At 37.6% G+C, this 25,156-nt stretch overlaps 5 protein-coding genes and 1 long non-coding RNA gene across 12 annotated transcripts; 4 read left to right on the forward strand and 2 right to left on the reverse strand.

Annotated features, from left to right (window-relative positions):
- Window positions 627–3,140, forward strand: LOC104713711. Of its 2 annotated transcripts, none has more exons than XM_010430894.2 (2): window positions 627–1,239; window positions 1,308–3,140. In XM_010430894.2, exons 1-2 carry the CDS (start codon window positions 838–840, stop codon window positions 2,979–2,981), a joined length of 2,076 nt encoding a protein of 691 aa, XP_010429196.1. In that variant the 5' UTR covers window positions 627–837; the 3' UTR covers window positions 2,982–3,140. The 2 variants fall into 2 exon arrangements, with proteins under 2 accessions (XP_010429196.1, XP_010429197.1); XM_010430895.2 differs by having other exon boundaries at window positions 630–1,239; window positions 1,323–3,140.
- Window positions 5,670–7,434, reverse strand: LOC104713712 (protein RMD5 homolog A-like). Its single transcript, XM_010430896.2, has 2 exons — window positions 7,314–7,434; window positions 5,670–7,007 (listed from the first exon to the last, which is right to left on the reverse strand). Exon 2 carries the CDS (start codon window positions 6,968–6,970, stop codon window positions 5,792–5,794), a length of 1,179 nt encoding a protein of 392 aa, XP_010429198.1. The 5' UTR covers window positions 6,971–7,007; window positions 7,314–7,434; the 3' UTR covers window positions 5,670–5,791.
- LOC104713715 (protein SPT2 homolog) lies at window positions 8,101–11,779 on the forward strand. Of its 2 annotated transcripts, XM_010430901.2 has the most exons (10): window positions 8,101–8,416; window positions 8,880–8,932; window positions 9,032–9,261; window positions 9,370–9,487; window positions 9,574–9,769; window positions 9,871–10,634; window positions 10,724–10,851; window positions 10,933–11,019; window positions 11,110–11,209; window positions 11,665–11,779. In XM_010430901.2, the coding sequence occupies exons 2-9, from the start codon at window positions 8,915–8,917 to the stop codon at window positions 11,204–11,206; spliced, it is 1,638 nt and encodes a 545-aa protein (XP_010429203.1). In that variant the 5' UTR covers window positions 8,101–8,416; window positions 8,880–8,914; the 3' UTR covers window positions 11,207–11,209; window positions 11,665–11,779. The 2 variants fall into 2 exon arrangements, with proteins under 2 accessions (XP_010429203.1, XP_010429202.1); XM_010430900.2 differs by lacking the exon at window positions 11,665–11,779 and having other exon boundaries at window positions 11,110–11,420.
- Window positions 11,561–14,724, forward strand: LOC104713713 (probable sphingolipid transporter spinster homolog 3). Of its 5 annotated transcripts, none has more exons than XM_019229543.1 (16): window positions 11,561–11,797; window positions 11,886–12,017; window positions 12,110–12,211; window positions 12,304–12,408; window positions 12,519–12,594; window positions 12,684–12,758; window positions 12,833–12,935; window positions 13,014–13,076; window positions 13,159–13,246; window positions 13,348–13,445; window positions 13,517–13,593; window positions 13,663–13,776; window positions 13,849–13,981; window positions 14,067–14,201; window positions 14,283–14,361; window positions 14,464–14,724. In XM_019229543.1, the coding sequence occupies exons 1-16, from the start codon at window positions 11,652–11,654 to the stop codon at window positions 14,492–14,494; spliced, it is 1,557 nt and encodes a 518-aa protein (XP_019085088.1). In that variant the 5' UTR covers window positions 11,561–11,651; the 3' UTR covers window positions 14,495–14,724. The 5 variants fall into 5 exon arrangements, with proteins under 5 accessions (XP_019085088.1, XP_010429199.1, XP_010429200.1 ...); XM_010430897.2 differs by having other exon boundaries at window positions 13,849–13,968; window positions 14,073–14,201; XM_010430898.2 differs by having other exon boundaries at window positions 13,544–13,593; window positions 13,849–13,968; window positions 14,073–14,201.
- LOC104713716 lies at window positions 17,313–17,638 on the forward strand. Its single transcript, XR_755676.2, has 3 exons — window positions 17,313–17,341; window positions 17,432–17,508; window positions 17,611–17,638. It is a non-coding gene; the product is annotated as an uncharacterized LOC104713716 (long non-coding RNA).
- On the reverse strand, window positions 21,237–24,378 carry LOC104713717 (histone-lysine N-methyltransferase, H3 lysine-9 specific SUVH6-like). Its single transcript, XM_010430904.2, has 2 exons — window positions 24,102–24,378; window positions 21,237–23,876 (listed from the first exon to the last, which is right to left on the reverse strand). The coding sequence occupies exon 2, from the start codon at window positions 23,843–23,845 to the stop codon at window positions 21,353–21,355; it is 2,493 nt and encodes an 830-aa protein (XP_010429206.1). The 5' UTR covers window positions 23,846–23,876; window positions 24,102–24,378; the 3' UTR covers window positions 21,237–21,352.

Genomic DNA, 25,156 nt, shown 5'->3' on the forward strand with positions numbered 1-25,156 from the left:
ATGTTCTATAATAGATAAAAAAAAAATCAACCATAGTTATGAGACATATACAAGACATGATGGATTTTATGTCCTAAATTAGACATACCATCTTTCTGTTACTATTTTTTAATATTATTGTTTTTACTGATAACAAAAACAAATTTGATCATTTTTTGTCTAAACCGAATTAAAAATAAATCAAATACTAAACTGATACAAAAAAAGTTTGGATTATGAATGTTAATAACATTTATTAAAAATATGTTTACAAACATAATCCGCATGTACGTAATAAATTATAAATGTGTTAGTAAATTTAGTTTTTAAAATCAACCCGCACGTATGTGTGGGTCCGAATCTAGTATACTCTTAAATTAACTGTACATATAAATTTTAAGAGTTTAAATTAGGTGCTAAACAACCTGTTTGATCTCTTAAAAAGGTTTTAAAATATCAGTGGGGGATAAAGCCAAAATACAAGGATGTAGCCCATCAGTTCATGTTTTACAAAAAATCAATACCAAAATCAATCATTAACTTATAATTAACCTTAGAGAAAAAAAAAGTAATTACACAAATGTAGTAACTTTGAAAAAAAGTTACAGCTTTTAAGCTGGTCAGTCAATTTTTATAAATCTATAAAATAAAATATCAAAGATAATCCCAATATCCAAATCTTCCACTATAATTGAAAGAAAAAAAAAAGACACCTTTTTAAAATTCAACCTCTCCTCCCACCATCTCTCTCTCTCTGCAAATTCTCAGTTTCTTCTAATCTTCTTTATAAATCTTCTGTTCTTTTATCAGAGAACCAAAAAAATCTCAGTCTCTTTTACAACAACAACAAAAAAAAATATGATAAACGGCTGGAGAAGAGCTTTTTGCACTTACATACCCAAAGAAACTACCCAATACAACGACGAAGACGTTAACGTTGTTGATTCACCGGACACTCATCGTTTCCGCCACAAATCAACTTCTCGGTTCGGTTTTTTCTCAACTCCTTCCACTCCTCGTTCTGATTCCAACACCGGAACTTACAGCCTCCGTTGTCGTACTTCAACAGCCACCTCCGTCGCCACCCCTACTCCGTCTCTTCCCGGAACTCCCAAGCTTAAGTGCAAAACCACCACCGGAGAGTTTACCACAACCCCGAGAAACAGAAGCCTCGTCTCTCTTTTTACACCTTCTTCTTCTTCTTATCCTCTCTCTCCAGCGAGCTTCTCCCTTCTCAAATCCAAACTCCGATTCATCAAAGTAAGAAACTTCGAATTTTTGTAGTTTTTGATTTTTGAATCTTTTTGATTTTAGCTAATTGTTTTCAGTTTGGATTTGAGCAGAGTAGCAGCAACAAATGTGGAATCTGTTTACAGAGTGTGAAATCAGGCCAAGGCACGGCGATTTTCACGGCGGAGTGTTCGCACACGTTTCATTTCCCCTGCGTTACTTCACGCGCCGCCGCGAATCTTAACCGGCTTGCTTCTTGTCCGGTTTGCGGATCTGAGATTCTAAATCACGCTAAACCGGAATCTAAAATCAAACCGGAAATTAAGAACAACAACAACAACAAGTCTCTCAGAGTTTACAACGACGACGAACCTTTAATTTCATCTCCGATATCTCCCGCCGGATTCCACACCATACTTGAATCCGACGAAAAAGAAGACGGCGGAGATGAGTTCAGTGGATTCTCCGTTAGTACTCCGTCACCTTTAACGGCGAAATTGTTGACGGATCGTAACGTCGACGTTAAGCTCTCACCGGAATCTGCCGTCGTTGCGTCAGGTAAAGGCTACGAGACTTGCTCTGTGGTCATGAAGGTGAAATCGCCGCCGTTTCCGACGGCGCGTGGATCTGCGCGTAGAGCTCCGGTCGATTTGGTAACCGTTTTAGACGTCAGCGGGAGAAACTCCGGGGAGAAATTGGAGACGATGAAGCGGACGATGAGGATTGTGATTTCGAATCTGAGGGATACGGATCGTTTGTCGATCGTCGCGTTTTCGTCTAGCTCGAAACGGTTATCGCCGCTACGGAGGATGACGGCGAACGGGAGGAGATCTGCGCGGAGGATCGTGGATATCGTCACCGTTCCAGGCTCCGTCGCCGGAGAAGGGATGAGTGTGAACGACGCGTTGAAGAAAGCGGTTAAGGTGTTAGACGATCGCCGGGTGCAAAACCCTTTCACCACCGTCTTCGTTTTAACGGACCGACAGGCCCATCAAACGGCCCAATTAGCCCATTCTAGAATCCCCGTGCACACCGTATGGTTTAACCGCGCGTTTCCCGAGGACGCGTTTGCGAGAAGCATCAACGGTTACTTGAGTTTGTCGGTTCAAGATCTCGGGTTAGAGCTCGGGTTAGTTTCCGGGTCGGGTCAAGGAGAGATAACTTCTGTTTACTCTCTTACGGGTCGACCCGCTTGGCTTGGAACCGGATTAATTCGGTTAGGTGATATGTACGCGGAGGAAGAAAGAGCCTTGCTGGTTGAAATCAAATCACCGGTTAATTCCTTAACCGGTAGTAGATCTCACAAAATCATGACCGTTCGATCTCGTTACGTGGACCCAACAACTCAAGAAACAAGAAACTCCGAAGATCGCGCGCTTTTAATACCAACACCGCTAACCGTACGATTATCAACAAATCCGAATATCTCACGGCTCAGAAACCTCCACGTAAGCACTCGAGCCGTGGCGGAGTCTCGTCGGCTGATAGAGCGTAACCATTACTCGGGAGCTCAGAGACTGCTGACCTCAGCTAGAGCTTTGCTTGTGCAGCACGGTTTGAGCACGAGCGATGTGTGCATACGTGGCTTAGACGCTGAGCTAGCGGATCTTAACGGTCTGAGAGGAAGACACGTGGCGGCATCGGAGAGTTTGGAGTCACTTACTCCGACGTCGGCTTGGAAAGCGGCGGAGAGGTTAGCTAAAGTGGCGATGGTGAGGAAACATATGAACAGAGTCAGTGACTTGCATGGGTTCGAAAACGCTAGATTCTAGTTTTTAAAAAAAATATTTATTATAAATATATTTTCCTTTGATTATTTAGGTTAAGAACTTTGTGTAATGATCTGATACAAACAAATAGTGTGGTGCATAAATGAAGTTATATTTGGACAAATGATAAGTTTGGAATATATATTTATACAATTGAGTCTATTATGTGATACAATTCTCACCTTAAAGTTGGTAGTCGGTTTTACCAAATCAGTTAAAAAATTCACATGTAATATAATATAGTGAATTTTTTTTTTTAATGTATGAGTCACCATTTTTTTTTTTTGTGGGATAAATATACTATTTTGATCTCTCAATCAATTTTCAAGATACAATCATCATATACAATTTTGTAATAGTAGAAGCAGTGGATATATAGTTGGGGTTATAATGGTTATTAGCAATGTGATAACTACAAAACATTTGTGCTTTTTGTACTATAACTTTTAAGAAGATGAATACAAGAATAACATGATTATAATGTAGAAGTATACCATTATATGGATCCACCATTATCAAATACAGTATCAAATACTAAATCTTATAAGCTTTAAGCAAATACGACGTGTAATAAATGATAAGAAAACATCAGTGTGAAATGAATATGCGATTTGAATGAAAATACGACTAGCTTTTCCTTTCGTGTTGTTGTTAACTTGTAGTCATTTAAATTGCTTTTAAGTTTTAACATACATTAATCATGAACATGATATTATCTTTTCTTTTTCACTTAATTACTATTTTATATATTGTTTTGCTTTAATAATTATGTAATGTAAAGTGAAACTTTTAAGCCAGAGCATATATTCTATGTGTACTTCTTCATAATGGGTGGTACATTATAAATACTAAAATGTAGTTAAAAATCGAGATGTAGCCTTTTCGCGGCTACACACTAATTAAATTCGTTGTATCCAAACTCGATGGTCAACAAATAATTTTCAAAGCAATACAATAAACTAGAAATAACACAATTCTATAGAGAAGAAACCTTATTAATATGATTGCAGTGCTAATTATTAGATTTGAGGAAATCATTTTAACGGCGGAATTTGTCTCTTTTTTGTCTGTTTGTTTGTCTCTTTATAGGCTTTTTAAATGATAGTAATTCATATAGTAGTACTATGATTGTTAATGTCACCTCTCGTATGAGTGTCGCTTTGCGTTACGCACAAGATGCATCATCATCATCATCATATTTTCGCAATTGTATATAGCAATTAATCGCTATAGATACTTGTTTAGAAAATTCAGTAGGTAGATCGATTTATCGGTCATATCTATATATTAACATATAAAACTCCTTAGACCATCATTACTGGTTAAAGTCATAAAACGTTACTCAAATAAAAAAAATTAATAATATTTTAATTGAAACAAATAGAAACTAATAACAAGTCGCCATGTGTAACAATAGTGTAGTAATCGTTTCTTTCGGGAGTAACTTGAAGAACGCTTCTCTTTTCTCTCTTGTCTTTTTAATATTTTTTATTATTTATTCATTAAACTTTTGATAAAGCAACGATATGAGTAACCATTGGTAATAATGCTCTTAGAAAGATACTTGGAGTACAGTTTTATCCAAAACTAAGTAAAGAAGAGTTTCAACTTCTTAGATAGACTAATTCTTGTAGAGAAACCCCATGATTTACTAGTTGATTATGTGAACGTTCAACCCAAGATATGAGATATTTACACATGGCAACTTTTTTAGATAATGGAGGTTTAAACTCAACTCGGTTAAATTGTTTTCATTTTATTTGCCCGACGACTATGTACAAACTTCTAGAAGTTCGAAAAAAATCATGTAACACTGGTCAAACAGTGAGAAAGGCGAAAACAAAATTATTCACTTAGTGGGAAGTATATGTTTTTGGTACGTTTAATTTGGATAGCGATGGTGCGTTCCACTTTGCAATAATGGTGCGCACGGCTATATCTAAAAGTTCATGTCATATCGAAACAAACAAGTCTGAAGATTTAATTTCATTTTAAAGTATCAAGAGATCCTTAGTTAATTTAGTATATATATACACGGACAAGTATTAGATTAAGTATAGAGTATAGACCAAAAGGCAAAATGTAATTCACAAATTTATGTTAGTGGAGAGTTTTGAAATGATCAACTGGACAAAATGAGTCTAAAATAATTATCTTAATTAATAACCTTTTTAAATTTATTATAATATACTTTAGCCAAACATTAAGCTCTCCAAACATTAACCTTTTTAAATTTATTATAATATACTATAGACAGGGATCAGCAAGGCTCGTCCTTTGTCTTTCCTGGTACGCTTGTGCCACTAGCGTTGGTTTCCACATCGTGTTTGTATTTAAGTTTCTGTTTTAATAAATTAAGGGAGGCATTGCTTCCCTTGTCTTACAAAAATAAAATAAAACATAAAGAGCTTTAAACCTTCGGGTTGTATCATTTGTATTCTTTTGACGCCTTGAGCTTGAGCCTTGCTACGGCTACATCCGTTTGAAAAGATCAATGTAGCCGTAGATCTTGGTTTTACAGTCAAGTGTTCAAATTTACTGAGGATCCGTAAGTTTTTTTTGTCTTGGCAAGTGATCAAAGTTGGTGCTGTCATCCAAAGTTCAAATACTAGGAGAAAAAAAGACCATACGTGTGTACAGAGAACTATAACTTTTATACACAAACCCAAACATTTTTCTACAAAAAGATAATTAATTCCAAAAAGCAGAGCTCATATTGAGAAAAAAAAATCATGATCCCAAACATTTTTTCTAACTTCTTTAAGAAATGTAGCATAATAAGAAGTTGTGAAAAGACTTATAAGACTACTACTCTAAAAATAGAGCTGTTTACATTGGGAAGGATCTACCTCTGTTGGACAATAAGGACACTTGAACGACTTTGCTCCATTCCTCGACATCCTGTTGATAGTCTGGTTGGAAATGACATGACCGCAACTCATTCTCATCGGCGGATTATCTTCACTCGAGTGTTCTTTAGAGACAGGACAGACAAAGACTGAGTGGAATCGATACTCTTCAGGGAGTTTCACAGGTACAAGAAGTTGCTCCATTGTTTGCCATTCTTTCCTTTTCTCTGGCAACAAGTTCAAGTATTTCAAAAACGTCGGTAAAACTTCTGAACCAGCTGCAAGTGTTACAACTAAAGGACTCTCTGATGATTCACCGAGTAGGTTGCAGTATTGTTGGGTTAGTTCCTTGGCAGCGTTGGTCCATAACGCGGGTGAGAGGAACTCTGCGTATGGGGATTTATCGAGGTTTCTGTTCCATAAGAGAGAGCCCATGAGTTTCTGGATCTCTGGGAAACATCTATCTGAATATGCAGTAATGTGTTTCCTCGCGTAGCTGATAGCTTCTTTGGTGTCCTTGTCTTGCGCTATTTCCAGGAAGTGAAGGCTGTGAAGTTTCAACTCAAGATCTGACTTTGCAAGCTTTAGCTTGTCAGAGTTTGAGGCAACCCACTTAAGAGCTGGTCCGAGATCTCTTTTGCTCATGGCTTCAAGTATCCTATGCATTTCCATGAAGGGTTTTGTAGCAGAAGGATCAGGCTCAGGCTCAGGCTCACCAGACTCAGAGATGAAACTGTCACCAATGTCGAACATGCCTTGCCTGTAGAAAAAACCAGCTATTACCTGGTGAAGCGCATGACGATCAAACTCGACGTTTCTGTAAGCCGTATTTATGTCTGGATTCAGAGTTTTGTCCAGAGCTTTAAGGTATTTGTTCAGAGCTCCACTTAGTTCCTTCTGAGTGGCTTCCACTTGTTTGGTCGGTGCAATCTCCTTAAAAGTTTTCTTCAGATCAGCAACAAGAGACTTATGATGAAGTGGTTCATCATCTGAGGAGCCAGTGGGTGGTGCCTCCTGAATCGTGTTCAACGCCTTGTCGATTTCTTGAGACAATCTATCTACAACTTCCTGAGTTTTGCTGTAGCAAAGCTTCTGCTTTTTGGTAACACGATCAAACGCATCTCTCACAGTCTTCAGCTCCATTCTCTAACTAAGATTAATCTCAATCACACTAGTAATACTGAAACAAGTAATCAAAAACACAGAATCATATCTACAATAACACTGAATCAAAGCAAGAGACTAATCATTAATCAATATATGATCATCCAAATGATTCGAGACATCAAATAAATACGAAACAGTTCCGATTACTCTATATTCAATAATCAAATACAATCAGAAACGAAAGATCCAGAACACAAAACGAATCCAGAGAATTTGACGATTTTGCGAATCAGAAAAACCGTGGATGAAGCGAAGAAGAATATACAAAGTCATAGATATCTATATATAATCTAATACATGTTAAGTGAGAGAGATGAACCTGTAAAAAAATCCGATGAAGATAATAACCGCCGGAAAAAAAGGAGAAAGATGAATTCGCCGCCGATTTCGATTTTCTTCAGAGCTTTCTTTGAAAGTTATTTATTTATTTCATTTTCTCATCTCTTTGATCTTGAAGATGAGTCTCAGCCGTTGGATTTGATCCGTTTCTTTGAAATAATTATTTGGGCCGAACTATAAGGCCCACTAGTCACACTTACGGATTAAAAACCCAAATGTTGAGAAATAAGCCGACGTTTTGGAGGTAATAAAAAAGAGATTAGACTAACCTATAAATATTCATTGAAATATGAAAACTGCGTATATATATATATATATATATATTTTTAGTTTTGTTGTATCACTGTTTATTATTACATTTATTCTTAGCTGTTTTGATATCGTTTACTTTTTTTTTTATTTGTCAAAAGTTAAAAAAAGTAGAGGTGTAAAGATGACAATAATTTATTTATTTTAGATTTTATAAAGAAAAAAGAGGTAAAGTAATATCTAAATTTTAAAACTTTGTAGATTGAGTAAATTTTTTATTTTTTACTTTTTTAATAAAAGAGTTACATAGGTAAGAGGAGGAGATTTCTCAATTTCACTCATTCTTTTTTTTTTACCAAAAATGAAGATTTCCAAATTTTTTTCTCACCAACCAACCAAACAAAAAAAAAAGAAAAGAATCCATAAATAAGGAAAAAAAAACAAAAAATAATAAATGTTAAAATATTTGTTACCATTTAAAGAGAGATATGGGAGATACAAACAACGGCAAGTGATAGAGAGGAATTGTGAGAGGCGCGCAGGAAGATGGCGCATAATAGCAAAAGACCTAATAGTTTAATTCATCAGGGGGTCCTCGAGTTTCCATTGTCTTGCTCTTTATTCCCCTCAAAACCTAAAAAGCCCAACGAGACAGAGCGCACCCTTCTTCCCCCTTATCTCCTCTTTTTATCTCTTTCGCAGCTTTTTCTTCTCTCTTCTCTCTTTACAGATCTATATGCTTTCTCTGTCAATCGTTTCGCTTTCTTTCTCTCCATCGGTTTCGTCAGATCTCATCGATTTCTCGGCGTTTCATCGGTTTCAGGTCAATTCCAGGTAATTTTTCTATCCGATTCATCGATTTCTAATCCAATTTCGATCAGATTTGTCGATTTCGAGTCTTTTTTCGATCAGATTTGAGATCTGGTGATCGATTTTGTGAGTTTTCTGTGTTTTTTTTAATATATCAAAAGATCAATCTCGATTTCTATATTTTTGATTGAATCCACACGATTTTTCTGGGTTTTTTTTTTTGTTTTTTTGGTCAAAAGCTCGATCTCGATTGCTACAGTCTTTGGATTGAATTGAGATTATTTTCTGGAAACAAGATCGATTTTGTAATTTTTCTGTGTTTTTGTCAAAGGTTCAATCTTGATTGCTACAGTTTTTGGATTGATTTGAGTTTATTTTCTGGGCTTTTTTTTTTTGTGTTTTTGTCAAAAGTTTATGAAATTGATTTTATTGATCTGAAAAATCGGAACTTTGGTGATAACAATGGAGTTTTTTTTTTTGTTTGCAGGGATTTGCTAATTGGTAGGCTGTTTTAACGCAAAGATGAATGGTTATGAAGAGGTAAGCAAACCCATCTTTTTTCTGTTTCTTTGTGTGCTTTCATCGAATTCACATGCAAGCTACACCGTTTTACATGATTCGGATATGTTTACATTGCAGGACCTTGATGATAGAGCTGGATATGATGACTATTACAGCGGTGATGAGGACCTTGATGAGTATGAAGATGACGAGGAGGAGGAGGAAGAAGAAAGAAGACCTCCAAAGGAAGAATTGGAATATCTCGAGTTGCGCGAAAAGTTGAAGGAAACAATGAGGAAGAACCTGAGGAAAGGAAGTGCCAACGCTCAATCTTCACAGGAAAGAAGAAGAAAACTTCCTTATAACGAGTATGTGGTCTGGCTTAAGTACATTTTTTCTAATTATTACAGTATTCTGGAATGTGTTTTGATGATGATGATCACCTAATTTATCTTTTTTTTTTTTTTTTTATGCAGCTTTGGTTCCTTCTTTGGTCCTTCGCAGCCTGTTATTTCTTCAAGAGTTATACAAGAAAGCAAATCATTGCTAGAGAATGAGCTACGGACAGCTAAAATGTCCAATTCAAGTCAAACGGTATTTGCAATTGATCTCTTTTCCTCTTTGTGTGTTTATCATTTAAGATTTTTTTGCTGATGGAGTTTTTTTCTTTTGGGGTGCAGAAGAAAAGACCTGTTTCAGGTTCAGGCACTAAGAATGTATCACAAGAGAAGCGGCCTAAAGTTGTGAATGAGGTGAGAAGAAAAGTTGAGACTCTTAAGGATACACGAGACTATTCGTTTTTGTTTTCCGATGATGCGGAGCTTCCTGTTCCGAAGAAGGAATCTCTCTCTCGAAGTGGCTCATTTCCTAATTCTGGTATGTTGTGTCTTCTGAAATTCTTGTTTGCTATTCTGTGTTCTTTAAAGCATACCATTTTCATGGAGATAACTTATACAGGTTTTTTGCTGATGTTCAAGAGGCTCGATCTGCTCAATTATCAGCAAGGCCCAAACAATCATCAGGTACCAATGGTAGAACTGCTCACGGTCCTCCTCGTGAGGAGAAGAGACCTGTTTCAGCTAATGGACATTCAAGACCTTCTTCCTCTGGTAGCCAAATGAATCATTCAAGACCTCCTTCCTCGGGCAGCCAAATGAATCATTCAAGACCGGCTTCCTCAGGCAGCCAAATGCAGTCGAGAGCTGTTACAGGGAGACCTTCTTCCTCAGGCAGCCAAATGCAAAATTCAAGACCGCCTTCTGCTGGTAGCCAAATGCAACAAAGGGCAGCGTCATCAGGCAGCCAGAGACCAGGTCCCTCGACAAACCGTCAAGCACCTATGAGGCCACCAGGTTCATGTTCCACAATGAATGGTCAATCAGCTAATCGTAATGGTCAATCAGCTAGCCGGAATGGCCAACCAAATTCCAGATCAGATTCCCAAAGACCAGCTCCTGCGAAAGTGCCAGTCGATCATAGGAAACAGATGAGCAGTAGCAATGGAGTCGGTCCTGGTCGGTCAGCGGCCATAGCAAGACCTTTGCCTTCTAAGACTTCACTGGAAAGAAGACCCTCCATGTTGGCGGGAAAGAGTTCTATTCAAAATGCTCAGAGACCGTCCTCATCAAGACCAATGTCATCGGATCCTAGGCAACGGGTAGTAGAACAGAGAAAGGTTTCTCGTGACATCGCCACACCCCGAATGATACCAAAACAATCAGTGCCTACCTCCAAACACCAGGTATCATGATCATGATCATGATCTTTCACGTCTCTCTCTCTTATGTCTTTTCTCTAGCAGGGCACTAATTTGTCAAATAATATGTATAGATGATGAGTAAACCAGCGCCCAAGAGACCTCCCTCACGTGATATAGATGATAGGAGGCTGCTGAAGAAGAAGAAGCCTGCAACAAGGTCGGAGGATGAAGAAGCATTCAACATGCTTAGACAGTTGTTGTAAGTACTGCTCTTCCTAGTCTCAAATCCATTACTAACTTGTCTCCTGATACTTATATGGGTTTTGTGTTTCCATTTCAGACCCAGCAAGCGTTTTTCTAGGTATGACGATGATGACATAAACATGGAAGCAGGCTTTGAAGATATCCAAAAGGAAGAGAGACGAAGGTACATATTAGTATCTTGGTCACAAGTTTCATTTATTTGTTTCTTTGATATTCCTTAACGATGATTCATGTTGAATTGTTTAAAATGCAGTGCAAGAATCGCAAGGGAGGAAGATGAAAGAGAACTTAAGCTCTTAGAGGAAGAAGACAGGAGAGAAAGACTGAGAAAGAAGAAGCTAAGCCGTTAAAAAGTTAGAAGCATCCTTTTGCTCTTTTGTCTTCTTTTAGGACTTCAGATCTTTTTTTTTTAGTGTTACCTCATTTAAATCTCTTTGGCCGCTTGGGGCAAAAAAAAAAAAAAGAGTTTTAATCTTTCTTCTTCTCTTGTTTTCAAATTAAGGATCTTTTGTTCTTGGAATTGTACAATTAGTAATATTATCTTTATTGGGGTCACTTCAAGAATCTGCTGGAAACCTCCCAAGTTAGTGAAAGCTTGATTCGTTTTTTTTTTTTTTGCTGGGTAAAACATAGAGAGGATAATAAAGAAAAAGAAACAAAGAAAAGAATATTTCTTTATTCACGTGTAGCTCCTTTGGTTAATAAAGTTTCACTTTTTTTTGCAAGTCCAATAATAAGATTACTGTGATGCTTGGTCCTTTTCTTTTTGCTAAGAACTTTATTTGAAATTATCAAATGGTGACCAAAGAAGAAGATTGTCTTCCTCCTGCGACGGAGGCGCCGCTGAGATGTGATTCTCCTTCTTCATCAACTCCTCTCGCGGTGTTACATACTGTTCGAAGCATAGAAATCGTCGAATCTTCCTTTCTTTCTCCCGTTTGGTATGTATATTGTTTTTTACTTACCTTTTTGGTTTCTGTGATGAGTTTGGACTCTGAGACATACATAGACTCAAAAAACATTTTCCAGGTTACTGGTGATCTTTTGCATCATTAACTTGTTAAACTACATGGATCGTGGTGCGATAGCGAGCAATGGTGTCAACGGAAGTACCCGGAGTTGTAATGATAAGGGAAAATGCACTCTTGCAACTGGAATTCAGTAATATATTAAAAGTTGATGGATTACTCATTTTCTAACTTTTTATTCTGTTTTTACTTTGGCTGTTTTGATCTAAAAGTTGCGTATTTTAGGGGACATTTTAACCTAAGTAATTTCGAAGATGGTGTATTGTCATCTTCATTTATGGTTGGGCTTCTTATTGCATCACCAATCTTTGCTTCATTGGCAAAAAGGTGATCAGAAGAACTTTTTGTTTGTTTGTTTCGTTTCCCTCTTCTAATGTCTCAAACTTATTGAAGTGTTTTTTGTTTTGTTTTTAGTGCAGCTTCAATCCTTTTAGACTTATTGGAGTAGGTTTAACTGTTTGGACTGTTGCAGTTCTTGGTTGTGGCAGTTCCTTTGCCTTTTGGTTTATCGTCTTATGCCGTATGTAAGTTGTTCTGTTTTTTCTCTACACCATATGATTGGTTTTTGTGTTGGTGTTTTATTATGTAACGTTTTGGCATTGAATGCAAATACTCTTATCATTATTACTCGTAGGTTCGTTGGTGTAGGTGAAGCTTCTTTCATTAGTCTTGCAGCTCCATTTATAGATGATAATGCTCCTCAGAAACAGGTCTCTGGTTTGATCTTTTGTTTTGCACTTCTCGTGAAGCCAAATGCACCATTCTTTACAAGCTTGTTTGTTAACCGTTTTTTTCCCAGAAAGCTGCATGGCTTGGACTGTTTTACATGTGTATACCAAGTGGTGTTGCTCTTGGTTATGTCTATGGCGGATATGTAAGTTATATTTGTTGTCAAAAACTCTTTAGAAAAACGAGTCGCATTGTGTGATTCCTTGTTGATGCTTTTAGGTCGGGAAACATTTTGGTTGGCGGTACGCGTTTTGGGGTGAAGCTGTTTTAATGGCTCCATTTGCTGTTCTTGGTTTTGTAATGAAACCTTTGCAGTTAAAAGGTTAGGAACAAATCTTGTCTTATGTTTTATATTAAGCATGAACTGTTAAAGATATTGATTTGAGAAAATAGTGAACAGGGTTTCCTTCTACTGATTCGATAAAGACGGTTAGATCAACTGAAGTAATGACTCCATCAGCTGGTGAGTTTTATAATCTCTCTTCTATGGTAATGTAATTGTACTCTGGATTATACAATTTTGCAGTGACACTTGCCTTTTGCAGGCTCAGAGACATTGACAAACGACAATCGTCTTCAGGTTGGTAATGAGCTTGAGCATGATCAGTTTGAGGTCTCTATCGAAACTAGCAAGTGAGTAGATTTCATTGTACGTATCTTTGTTTCTTTATTCTCTTCCATATGCTTATATATATTTATCGAATCTTTGTTTCAACTATGATATATATATATAGGTCAAGTTATACGAATGCGGTTTTGAAATCATTTACTGGATTTGCGAAAGACATGAAGGTTCTGTATAAAGAGAAGGTCTTTGTTGTCAATGTCTTAGGTAATGTATTCCTCTTTCTTTTTCTATTCGTCTTCTTACACTCTTTGATACATCCACTTTGCCTTAAACAGGTTATGTATCATACAATTTTGTAATAGGAGCATACTCATATTGGGGACCAAAGGCGGGTTATAATATTTATAAAATGGTAAAACAGTCATTCATCGGTTGTCTTTTTATTGTTTCATGAAAGATTACAATAACTGTAACTTGACAGAGAAACGCGGATATGATCTTCGGGGCTGTAACTATCATTTGTGGGATCGTTGGAACATTATCAGGAGGCTTTGTACTTGATCGTGTCACTGCTACAATCCCAAATGCTTTTAAGGTAATAAAAGAGCTTTTCTTCTAGTTTTCGGATTACGCCGGTTTTTTTTTAATCTCTTACTCTTGGATTCAGCTCTTATCCGGAGCAACATTTCTCGGGGCGGTATTTTGCTTCGCTGCATTTACCCTAAAGAGTTTGTACGGTTTCATCGCACTGTTTGCCTTAGGAGAGCTTCTTGTGTTTGCTACACAGGTAAAGAGTAAACTCTGATAGAGTATATTGTATTGTTGTTGTAATGTAAACTGCTCATAAAGAACAGCTTCATCTTTCTTCTTCTTCTTCTTCTTCTTCTTCAGGCTCCAGTGAATTATGTGTGTTTGCATTGTGTGAAGCCAAGTTTAAGACCATTATCAATGGCTATCTCCACAGTCGCAATTCACATATTTGGCGATGTTCCTTCTTCACCTCTTGTCGGTATCGTTCAGGTAAAAATATCAAATCCTGGAAGAAAATAAACTCAGAACTTTCCTAAAGCTAAAATGCTCCATTGTTGTATACGCATGCAGGATCACATCAACAGTTGGAGAAAAACCGCGTTGATGCTTACATCGATTCTGTTCTTAGCCTCTGCAATATGGTTTATAGGTAAAACAAATCTCAAATCCTTGAGCTCGAATGATCACAGATGAAAAGGCTTTCTTGTCCATATCAAGAACTAGTTCGATCTTTTTTTTTTGCTTTTGCTAGGGATATTCATAAACAGTGTAGATCGGTTTAATCAAGAAGAAACTGGAAGTGAGAGCCTGAGGACGCAAGACCAATCGATTGTAAATCCATGATACTACTTAAGCTAAATAGGAATCTGTATCTATTAAATATTTAACTAGGGTCTTGTATCCAAAACATGTTCTGTTTTTTGTAATGAGTTTGGGAGTTTGAGACAATAGACTCTTGATTACTTCTTCAGTCTATGTACTATCTTCTTCATAAAAAACCTTTTTCAGGTTACTAGGTGATGTTTTTGCATCATCAACTTGTTAAACTACATGGATCGTGGTGCCATAGCCAGAGCATTGGTGTCGTTGTGAGGAAAAAGGCAAATGCACTCTTGCTACTGGAATTAGTTCAGTAAGATGTATACATTTTTTTTGATGTACTGTAGAGTCAGGATGTTGTTATCTTCATAATTAAAAGCGAAAGTACTTTGATTCCTTGAGCATAAAAGTAAAGCTTTCTGGCTTAATTGCAAATTAGTACATAATAAAATCTCTAAAACTTTTTAACAAAAAAAAAAAAAAAAAGATTCCTAAACTAATAACAAGCCACTATGTGACACTAGTCTGAGAGGACAGGCATAGACAGAAGCATCGAGAGAAATATTCAGGCATCGACAGAAGCAGCGTATAACAAGTTAAGGCCAGTATGTGACGAGTCAGAGAGGACAGCACCAGACCACTCAACGTTCGCCCAAACCTCCCACCATCCCTCGGCTCCTTGGCGTCTCGTCAGGGAAAGCTCGGCATACCAAAGCTCCAAACTCTGATCAGAACCTTGAGGCCGGCGGGGTGCTGCTTGCCAGAAGATGGCCATCCTGTCAACAGAGAAGGCGCAGATTTTGATGATATCAAAACCAGAAGAGTGTTGCTGCTGCTGCTGCTGCAGCTCATCCAAACCATTCACTTCCTTCCTGAGAGTCTCATTGGGTAAACGCCAAAGTAATTTCCCGGCGATACCACGGCAGAACAATGCCTCGGCTAACAACCAATCCTTTCTAGTTTCAGGGTTAGACTCTGTTGTTCCGTTTGTCATAAACGTACGATTACTTGGTGAGAAGGCAAAGATCTGACCATCCTCATCCACCGCGTAAACATACTTCTCGTCGTCTTTTGGTATAACTATCACCACGCTTTGTTTGATTTTGAGAGGCATCTTGGGGGTAAAGACAGACAAAAACTCCCAAGCTCCGGTTTCCAAATCAAACACTTCAACCCAGTTTGAGGAATCAGCGACATCATCCTCCCTCCCAGCACCCACCAAACACGTATATCTTCTTCTTGTCTATCAAACTCGCCGATGCTCCACTCCTAGCCATCTTCATGGGGGTAACGCGGTAAATTGTGTGCTTGATACAGTCAAAAAACGTGACTTCCGATGTGGGTTTGCCGTTGATGAGTCCACCGATAGTATAGATCCCCCAGTCCGTCTCCACGAAACAGGATCCTGATTCCGGGGCCTGATATAAGCAGCTCGAGTGGACCGGTTTGAGCCGACGTTGCACGGGGTGGAGGACGAACCACCGTGGGCTTGGATCTGGATACATGTGCATAAATACGTAGAGATATGGCTCGACGGTACCAATCCGATATCTCATGGCCCTGAGTTCATGGGATTCTGGGACAAACCGGTGTCTCCTGGAGACCATGGATAAGGCCACGAGGTCTAATCTCGACACCTGAGCCAGCCAATTTACAGCCACCTCATCTGGCAACAGCGACCATAACTCCTCCGTCTCATTGCTCCTCGTTGTCTTCATCCAGACACAACCTAATTTAATCTCAATGCCCTGTTTAGTGTACTATCTCCAACTATTTATATCTGAGAAATAATACCTTAAAAGGAAAATAAACAAAAAGAAAAGGAAAAGAAACAATACCAAAGACATTGAATCAATGGACGAACCAATCGGTTTAGGGCGGTTCAATTTCAAAACCAAAATTAACATTTTTTTTAATACAATATATAACAGAGTGTATTTTTTTTTGACAGGAAACAAAGGAAAGAGTATAAGATTTCTTGAAGAACTAACTGGATGAGCTTTTCCAAAAGACTCGCAGTCAGAAAGTGCTGAAAGATTCATATTATTGAACAAAGTGAAACTGGTCTTTTATAAATAGACCTAGATCTTACAACTAGAATCCAAAACTTAAGCTACTAACAACTTAAAACATAACTCAAACGTGGAGATAGTCCATCATATCCTACTACTAAGGAAGACTTAATTCAGCTAAAATTAAAAACCAAACAGAGGACTTCCGCTCCTAAGCTTCTCAAACACCTCCAGCTTTTTTTCATTGTGTCAGCTATCTGATCTTGTGTTCCACAGCAGTCCAATTGATTAAACTCCTTCATTCACCAACTCAAACCTGACATGAATGTGCTTGCTCCTTCCGTGCAACACAGGATTCTTAGACAATTTAATTGCAGACAGAACTATTGTCACTCACAGAAGAAGACACAACTTTCCTCTTGCTGAAAACCAAATCCCCAACAGTGTGTTTCTAAGCCAAACTGCTTGACAAGCTCCATAAGCTGCTGAGACAAACTCTGCTTCAGTAGTTGACAAACTCACAATCGGCTGCTTTTTTGAGACCCACGACACTGCACCTCCTCCCAGCATGAAAACGTATCCAGAGGTGCTTTTGAAATTTCCAGCATCCCCTGCATAAATCACACTGTCCACATAACCGACCAGCTTTTGCTCACCACCATACTTGTACTGAATTCCAAACTCTCGAGTTCCCTGAACCTGTCTCAGGATCCTCTTTGCTGCCGCCATATGTTGTTCATTTGGTCTCTCCATATAAAATTCTGTATAGAGAAAAGGTCTTTGTTGTCAATGTCTTAGGTAATGTATTTCTCTTTCTTTTTTCTATTCGTCTTCTTACACTCTTTGATCTTCTTTGTTGAATTGATACATGCACTTTGCCTTAAACAGGTTATGTATCATACAATTTTGTGATAGGAGCATACTCATATTGGGGACCAAAGGCCGGTTATAATATTTATAAAATGGTAAAACAGTCATTCATCATTTCTCTTTTTTTTTTTTTGTTTCATGAAAGATTACAATAACTGTAACTTGACAGAGAAACGCGGATATGATCTTCGGGGGAGTAACTATCATTTGTGGGATCGTTGGAACATTGGGCGTGTTCGTTTCGTTGACGTAGGCGGCTGCGGCAGCGGCAGCGACTGCGGCAAACGCAACTTTTTTGATCGCCGCAACTAATCAATGTCCAAAATTAAAATCAGCGTTTGCCGCAGCGTCTTGCCGCAAACACCTGCGGCAACCAAACGAACAGCAACACATGCGGCTGCCGCAGCCGCAGGTACTTGCGGCGACGAAAACAGGCTCATTATCAGGAGGCTTTATACTTGATCGTGTCACTGCTACAATTCCAAATGCTTTCAAGGTAATAAAAGAGCTTTTCTTCTAGTTTTCGGATTACTCTTGGATTCAGCTCTTATCCGGAGTAACATTTCTCGGGGCGGTATTTTGCTTCACTGCATTTACCCTAAAGAGTTTGTACGGGTTCATCGCACTGTTTGCCTTAGGAGAGCTTCTTGTGTTTGCTACACAGGTAAAGAGTAAACTCTGATAAGAGTATTGTATTGTTAATGTAAACTGCTCATAAAGAACAGCTTCATCTTTTTTCTTCTTCTTCTTCTTCTTCAGGCTCCAGTGAATTATGTGTGTTTGCATTGTGTGAAACCAAGTTTAAGACCATTATCAATGGCTGTCTCCACAGTCGCAATTCACATATTTGGCGATGTTCCTTCTTCGCCTCTTGTCGGTATTGTTCAGGTAAAATAGCTCTTCTTTCCATTCTCCAGTCCTGGAAGAAAAAAAAACTCAAGAGCTAAAATGCTCCATTGTTGTATACGCATGCAGGATCACATCAATAGTTGGAGAAAAACCGCGTTGATGCTTACATCGATTCTGTTCTTAGCTGCTGCAATATGGTTTATAGGTAAAACAAATCTAAAATCATCATTAGCTCGAGTATGAAAGCTTTACTGGTCCATATCAAGAACTGGTTTTTAAGTGGTTGCCAATTTTTGCTTTTGCTAGGGATATTCATAAACAGTGTAGATCGGTTTAGTGAAGAAGAAACTGCAAGTGAGATCCCGAGGACGCAAGAACAATCGATTGTAACTCCATAAAAATGCTTCACGCTAAATAGGAATCTGTTTGTATTAACATTTTTAACCAAGTCTTTGCACAGATCCAAAAAACAAATGATATACCACTTTTTTTTCTAAGTTATTTTTAATACGCAAAAAAACCCCATAATAGTAGACTTAAGTGACTATGTTGGGTTAACACCCATAGAAGGCCTTAGACATATAAGGTTCCAACGGCTACTATTGGGTATCGTAATACACTTTCCAATAACCATTTCAAATACTTTCATATCATAAAATGGAACAAAGCTAGCTACCCCATCTGAAAAGTAACAAAACAAAAAACCAACAAACACACAGAGCAAAATATCAAAGAATAAAATGAAATAAAGAAACCAACAAAAAATTAAGAAAACAAAACAACACATCAAAAATTATTAATAAAACTCCCGCGCTGCGTCAACCACTAATGCTATATATAAAAAAATTCCAACGCTCCAAACACATTTTTTAACTATAATTAATGAAAAATACAATCTTTTATATGTAAAATGATAATTTAATTTAGATATAAATATAAAGCTATCTTTTAGTAAATCAAAACAGTGAAAATAAATAAACTATTTTTTTTGCAAACTAAATTATTTTATGTATTTTCAATAATAATTAATCATCAAAATCTGCACAATGACACTAACACATGACTTAACAAAAATCATGACTTAACATCGGTAGAATGATGTTATTATTATTATTGTTTTACAAAAAAAACTAAACTACTGTTTTACACATGACTTAACATCGGTTGAATTGCTAGTTACTCAAAATCTTTTTAAAAATTAAATATTTAATTATTATCAATTAATTGATTTGATACTTAAAATATAGTTTTTTGGTTAATTATCATTAAGTTCACGTAAAGTTATTTTTGTAATTATACATATTTTTAACTAGTTTATAAAGGAAAAATAAAAAAAGGTAGTTTTCAAAAGTGTAAAGAAAAACATAAACTACTGCTCTATGGCTTCTATTATATATTACTATAAACAAGAGTTTACTCCTTTTAGATAGTGAACTTATATAAGCTAATTTATTGAGTATATCATTTGAATATATAGGGAATCTGCATTTTATAATGAAGTCTATTAATGGGTTGAATTGAATTGTATGATTTTTTGAGTACTTTTATAATGACAAGTGTTATATTTAAGATTTTTCAAGTTTTAAAATTAGAAGCAAATGAAAAGAACAAGTGTATATTATATAGGGATAATTATTTGTTTTAGAAGATTGACGAAGGTGATTTCATCCATGATGGATGAGGAAAAACAAACAAAGTAATTAAATTACAAGTTATTTTTAAAAAGTGTCTATTGTTAGGAATACCACGAATTATGATGGATTTAGCTAATTAGTTTGGGATTTGTACAGATTGTGTATATACTGTATAAGGTAATGAAGATAACACATCTATGTTAAGGATAATCCAGTAAAGACATTCTCAGGCTATCGTTTTTTAGGAACTGCTTATGGTATAATGGTCAAAATGAAATATGAGGGAAAAGGCCTTGGAATATTTGGCCAAGGAATGGAAGAGGCAATTCAGCCAAAGAAGCGTTTATGTGAAAAGAGTGGTTTGGGATTCATGGGTTTAGACTCACCAAGTCTTCCTCCAAAGCTTCAAAATCCTCCAAAGTCAGTTGCACCTTCATCTCTGCCTTCACCGCAGCCTCTACCTCAACCTTCAACAAGTGTTGTTCCTGACTTCTTGACCACTGTTCAAAGACAGAAGTTTTGGGATTATATTAGACCTCTTCAAGCTGACCAACATAGACTGCAAGGCTTAGAAGGAAAGCAGGTCAGAGAGGAGGAGGAGGTGTCAGCTCCTGTTTCAAATGTTGATGTTGTTGCTAAATCCTCTTCTAGCTGCCCAAAGAATAATAAGATTGTAAAAGCAGAAGATGATGAGCTGCCTTCTTCTACAGAGCAAGTGAAAGAGATCGGTCTTATTGATAAGTGAGTATATTTCATTGTATCTTCGGTATATATTTCAAGTTTTGTGAAAGCTATTTGAAATCATTTACTGGACTTGCAAAAGACATAGGAGAAGGAATTTATAGGTAAAACAAAACTCAAATCTATAGCTCGAATAATCGCAGATGAAAGCTTTTCTGGTCCATATCAAGAATTTGTTGCCAATTTTTGCTTTTGCTAGGGATATTCATAAACAGTGTAGATCGGTTTAATCAAGAAGAAACTGCAAGTGAGATCCCGAGGACGCAAGACCAATTGATTGTAACTCCATAAAAATGCTTCAAGCTAAATAGGAATCTGTTTGTATTAACATTTTAACTAAGTCTTTGTGCAGATCCAAAACACAAATGATTTACCACTTTTTTCTAAAATTAACGTTTTGAAAACATGTTCCTATTATTTTTATTTACCATACAAGACAATGATCAGATTTACTCGTAATTAATCTTTCTGAAACTAGTTTTTGACCATTCAACCCGCATAAACATATATATATTTTATATCAAAGAGAGACTTGGTTTTTGACAAATTCAAGCTTTAATTACGTCTAAAAATGTAACGTAAACTGTGATTAGTCAACATAAAACAACAAGAAGAAATTGAATATTAAAATGGGAAAAAAGTTTGAGATAACCAAACATAAAACTAGAAGAATCTGAATAAAGCAGGGATAAAAAGTTGAAGGCAAATCCATCCATCAATAGAGCCTATGGGTACATACGGCAGAACCACAGTAGCAAGCTTTCTTCTTGATATTACCCATAGAGTCGCGTACCTGGTCGATCGCATAGTTGTAGTGGTAAGTCAGTTCTTGAAGCGGAGGTATGTTGTCCATTGCGAAGAACATCACGTGAGGCATTCTCTTGTCAGCATGATCATACAATACGTTTTGTGCGTACAGATTTGGCGAGCAGCTGTGGTTTATGAATCTCCCAATATTCCCCTTTGTTGCTGCATCAATGGTGAATCCGCTTGCCTCCTCATCTTCTTCCTCGGCTGGGCCTGCCTGTGCCCCCGGCATAATCTCCGACATACCTTCCGCCAAGGTATTTTCGTATCTGTTACCAATATCAAAGAGATACTCATCGTTTCCGGTTCTTCTTTCTGCTTCACTATCCTCCAGAAGCTCACCTACGTATTCGCATATGAAGCTACCCGAAGGGATTGACTTAATCGACCTCACTCCCCAACCTCTTGACTTAGTTTTGAAAATCTCAAGCGGGAACCTGATACCATGCTGTGTGACTCTAAGGTAGCAAGAAGCAGGGCATTTACAGCGAGGGCCACACTCATAGATTAAAGGCTTTGCACCAACAATGGCTCCATCGTGGTTGTATGGAATCTCTCCTCCGTTTTTGTCCACACAATTGCAGTTTTTAGCGCCGTCCGTGCAGCCACCGATGCAACTGCATGACTTTGGAGGAACTGGTCTGCACCAATCCGGGTAAATCAGTTTCACTATGTAGGTGAACATTGGCGGTTTCTCGTCGTCTATTTCATTCACAGCGCTTATGGGTAGTCGCTCTTTCCCTTCTGAGATGTCAAGTTTGCACAGACCTTCCCGGTATTTCAGATTCTTTGAGTTGTTCACCACTTTCCATGAAAGCTCAGGCTGTCCAGGCATGCGCCTAAGCTTAAACTTGAAGACAAACTTCCCGTGAGATCCGAGTTCTCGCCAATACTCTTCCACAAGATATAATCCGTCATAAACATAATGTGCACCTTTCTTATCACCACCTGATGATTCCAAAGCTGCCTTTTGGTTGCCCCTTATGACACGTACAGGGGTCTGCTTGATTGAGCTGTTTTTCAATGCGAGGTTCCCCTGTACAAGCTTTTGGTCTTTGGGCGGTTTATATTTCTGTCCACTTTTCTTTGCTTGCATCACATTCCCGCCTTGACCAGTGTAGATCAAGATATCTGAGTTATCCAGAGAGTCGTCGTACCCTCCAGAGGCTACAATACTAGTAGCAACTATGTCGTCACCGTGTTTCATATAATCAATACCCCCTTGACTCGGTTTATGCATACCGAGAATGTTCAGCTCCATTCTATATTGGAACTCATCACCAACCTCAATCCCAGGCACAGTTCCCAAAATATGAATACCCACGTTGAGATACTTGCCTTTGCTTTTTAGAATCTTTGAAGCCACGAAATCTACTCTAAACCTTTTGATCCGATCTTTCTCAGGCTTTGCTTCTTCCTCCTGCAAAAGTTTTCTACAAGCTCCATAGAAAAGACGTAGAGTTTCCTTGACTTTTTCCCGGCTAGTATTATCAGCACCGCTGCATGAACCACTGGGACGAGAAGGAGGAATCCCGACATTTAGCAACTGTCGAGGTATTCGATGGTCAGGAGAATCCTCTACATCTCGACCTACCCTCTGGCGCGAATAGAAATCCTTCTTCATCCTAGATCCTTCACCATACTCTTTCTTGATCGTTCTGGTAACCTTCAAGGCAGAATGAAATGCAACCCCTTTCTTTGCCTTTTTTCTACGCGAATCAAGACTTGGTTTAGGAACTGCTACATCTGACGACATCTCAATTTCCAACGGCTCAGTCTGTGCCAAATCATCTCTTCTCAAACATTCTTCATCTGCATAAACAACAATATCCCTCGTCATGTTTTCTAGACCGCTGCTGCTAACATCAGAAGCAGAACTCTCAAGAACCGAGTTCTTCTTCTTTCCCATGGAACCCTCAACCTTCACAGTCTGTTCACTGTTTGAACTCTCCCCACAAACAGAACCCGCCAAAACATCCCCATCTGGCCTACAAATGCTCAGAGGCTGAACCTCAACAGGCTCAGCCATAATGACATCACTCTTGTTTCCAACCAAATCCCCATCTGCAGGGGGAAACACCATCAACTCACCACAACTCTTCCCATCATCTCTCTGTCCCACCAAACCTTCCCCCTCTTTAACAGAAGACTCAACCTTGATAACATCTTCAGCTGGTTTGGGTAAAAACAGGTTCACACCAGTACCACAACCAGGTGGGAAATCCCTAACAGCACTAACCTTACGACGCTTAAACTTAAGCCCGGTCATACGATCATTCCTGAAACAACCACCAGGAACACCATTCTGAAAAACAACTCTTTTATCAACAAAAGCATCACCATTGCTCATCATCGTCATTGATGTCTCCGTATTCACCATACTGTTCTCCATTACACCCATAGAAACCCCCAACAAAAAAAAAATCACAAACCTGAGAGAATTTAACAACAGAAACATCATCATCATCATTATCACTATTTTTAATCAAAACACGATCAACCAAGCATGCAAAAAACTAATAGGAAACTGTTTCATCACAATCGAATCAAATCGATTTCTTCTACAAGGACGATGATCAAATATACAGAAACGCGATTAAATAAACTAAATCAGATATTATAAAAGCAAAAGCAGAGGAGGGAGATGGAAATTTTACCGGCGAAAAGATCTCCGGCACCGATCGAAAATGGCCGAGAAGATGAAGATGATGAAATCGAATTGGGTGAATTTGGAGAGGATGAAGAAGAAGAGCTCTCTCTCTCTCTCTCTCTCTCTCTCTCTCTCTCTCTCTCTCTCTATCTCAAAGTTCTTTTTTTTAGAGTCGAATTCGAATCAGATGACATTTGTGGGTAATTGATGATATTGAGCGAGCGAATTAAATAATAAAAATGGATTTGAGGAATTAATAATAAAAACGTTGCGGTAAAAAAAAAAAAATGGAAGCCATTAACGCAGAGTAAACATAGAAGAAACCAGACTAGTGTGGTGGGTACGTGGAGCGAGCCAGGGAGGGATCGTGGTTATGGGTTCCTTCCATATTCGTCATTTACTTTTCAAGATTTTACTTTCTCTCTTTTTATTAACCAACACTCTCACTTTTTTTTTTTTTTTTTTAAATTGTAAAATGATATTAAAGTAGTTTTTTTTTTTTTTTATTAATCTCAAATGAGATATTTTACGATGATCCATATTATTAATTCGTATCTCAAAGTTTACAATATAACTCAAATTGGGTAATTTTGATCATATGTACTCTAATTGACATGCCTACTAATTATTCAATATATATATTTGTGATATAATGACGATTTTGCGTAAAATTAAAGGACACTTCACGGACAAATCGTGCAATACCACACAAATTTTATACGTTATATATCTTAAACTGATCAAAGTACATACATTGAGAATTTGAGACTGTGTAAATTTTTCCGGCCGTAGCATTCTCATAACAAGATTCTGATGTAACATAATATAACATAAGAATCTTGAACTAGCTATAAGGGTTGAGACGCTGTGCAAGCATGGCAGCACATTTTGAGTACTCATTTGAAATGGAGTGCTCATGATCGAAGTCTCTTCCACCGATAAAATAACCTAATAACCAGCTCAAGTAAGTAATTAAGTCGCAACGAACACACCCATAAATAACTCAACTGAAAACCATAAAACAGTCAATTTGAATTGTAAGAGTCAGAGTTCAACTGATAT

Source organism: Camelina sativa, chromosome 9, assembly GCF_000633955.1.
Source record: "Camelina sativa cultivar DH55 chromosome 9, Cs, whole genome shotgun sequence".
Taxonomy (NCBI): Eukaryota; Viridiplantae; Streptophyta; class Magnoliopsida; order Brassicales; family Brassicaceae; genus Camelina; species Camelina sativa.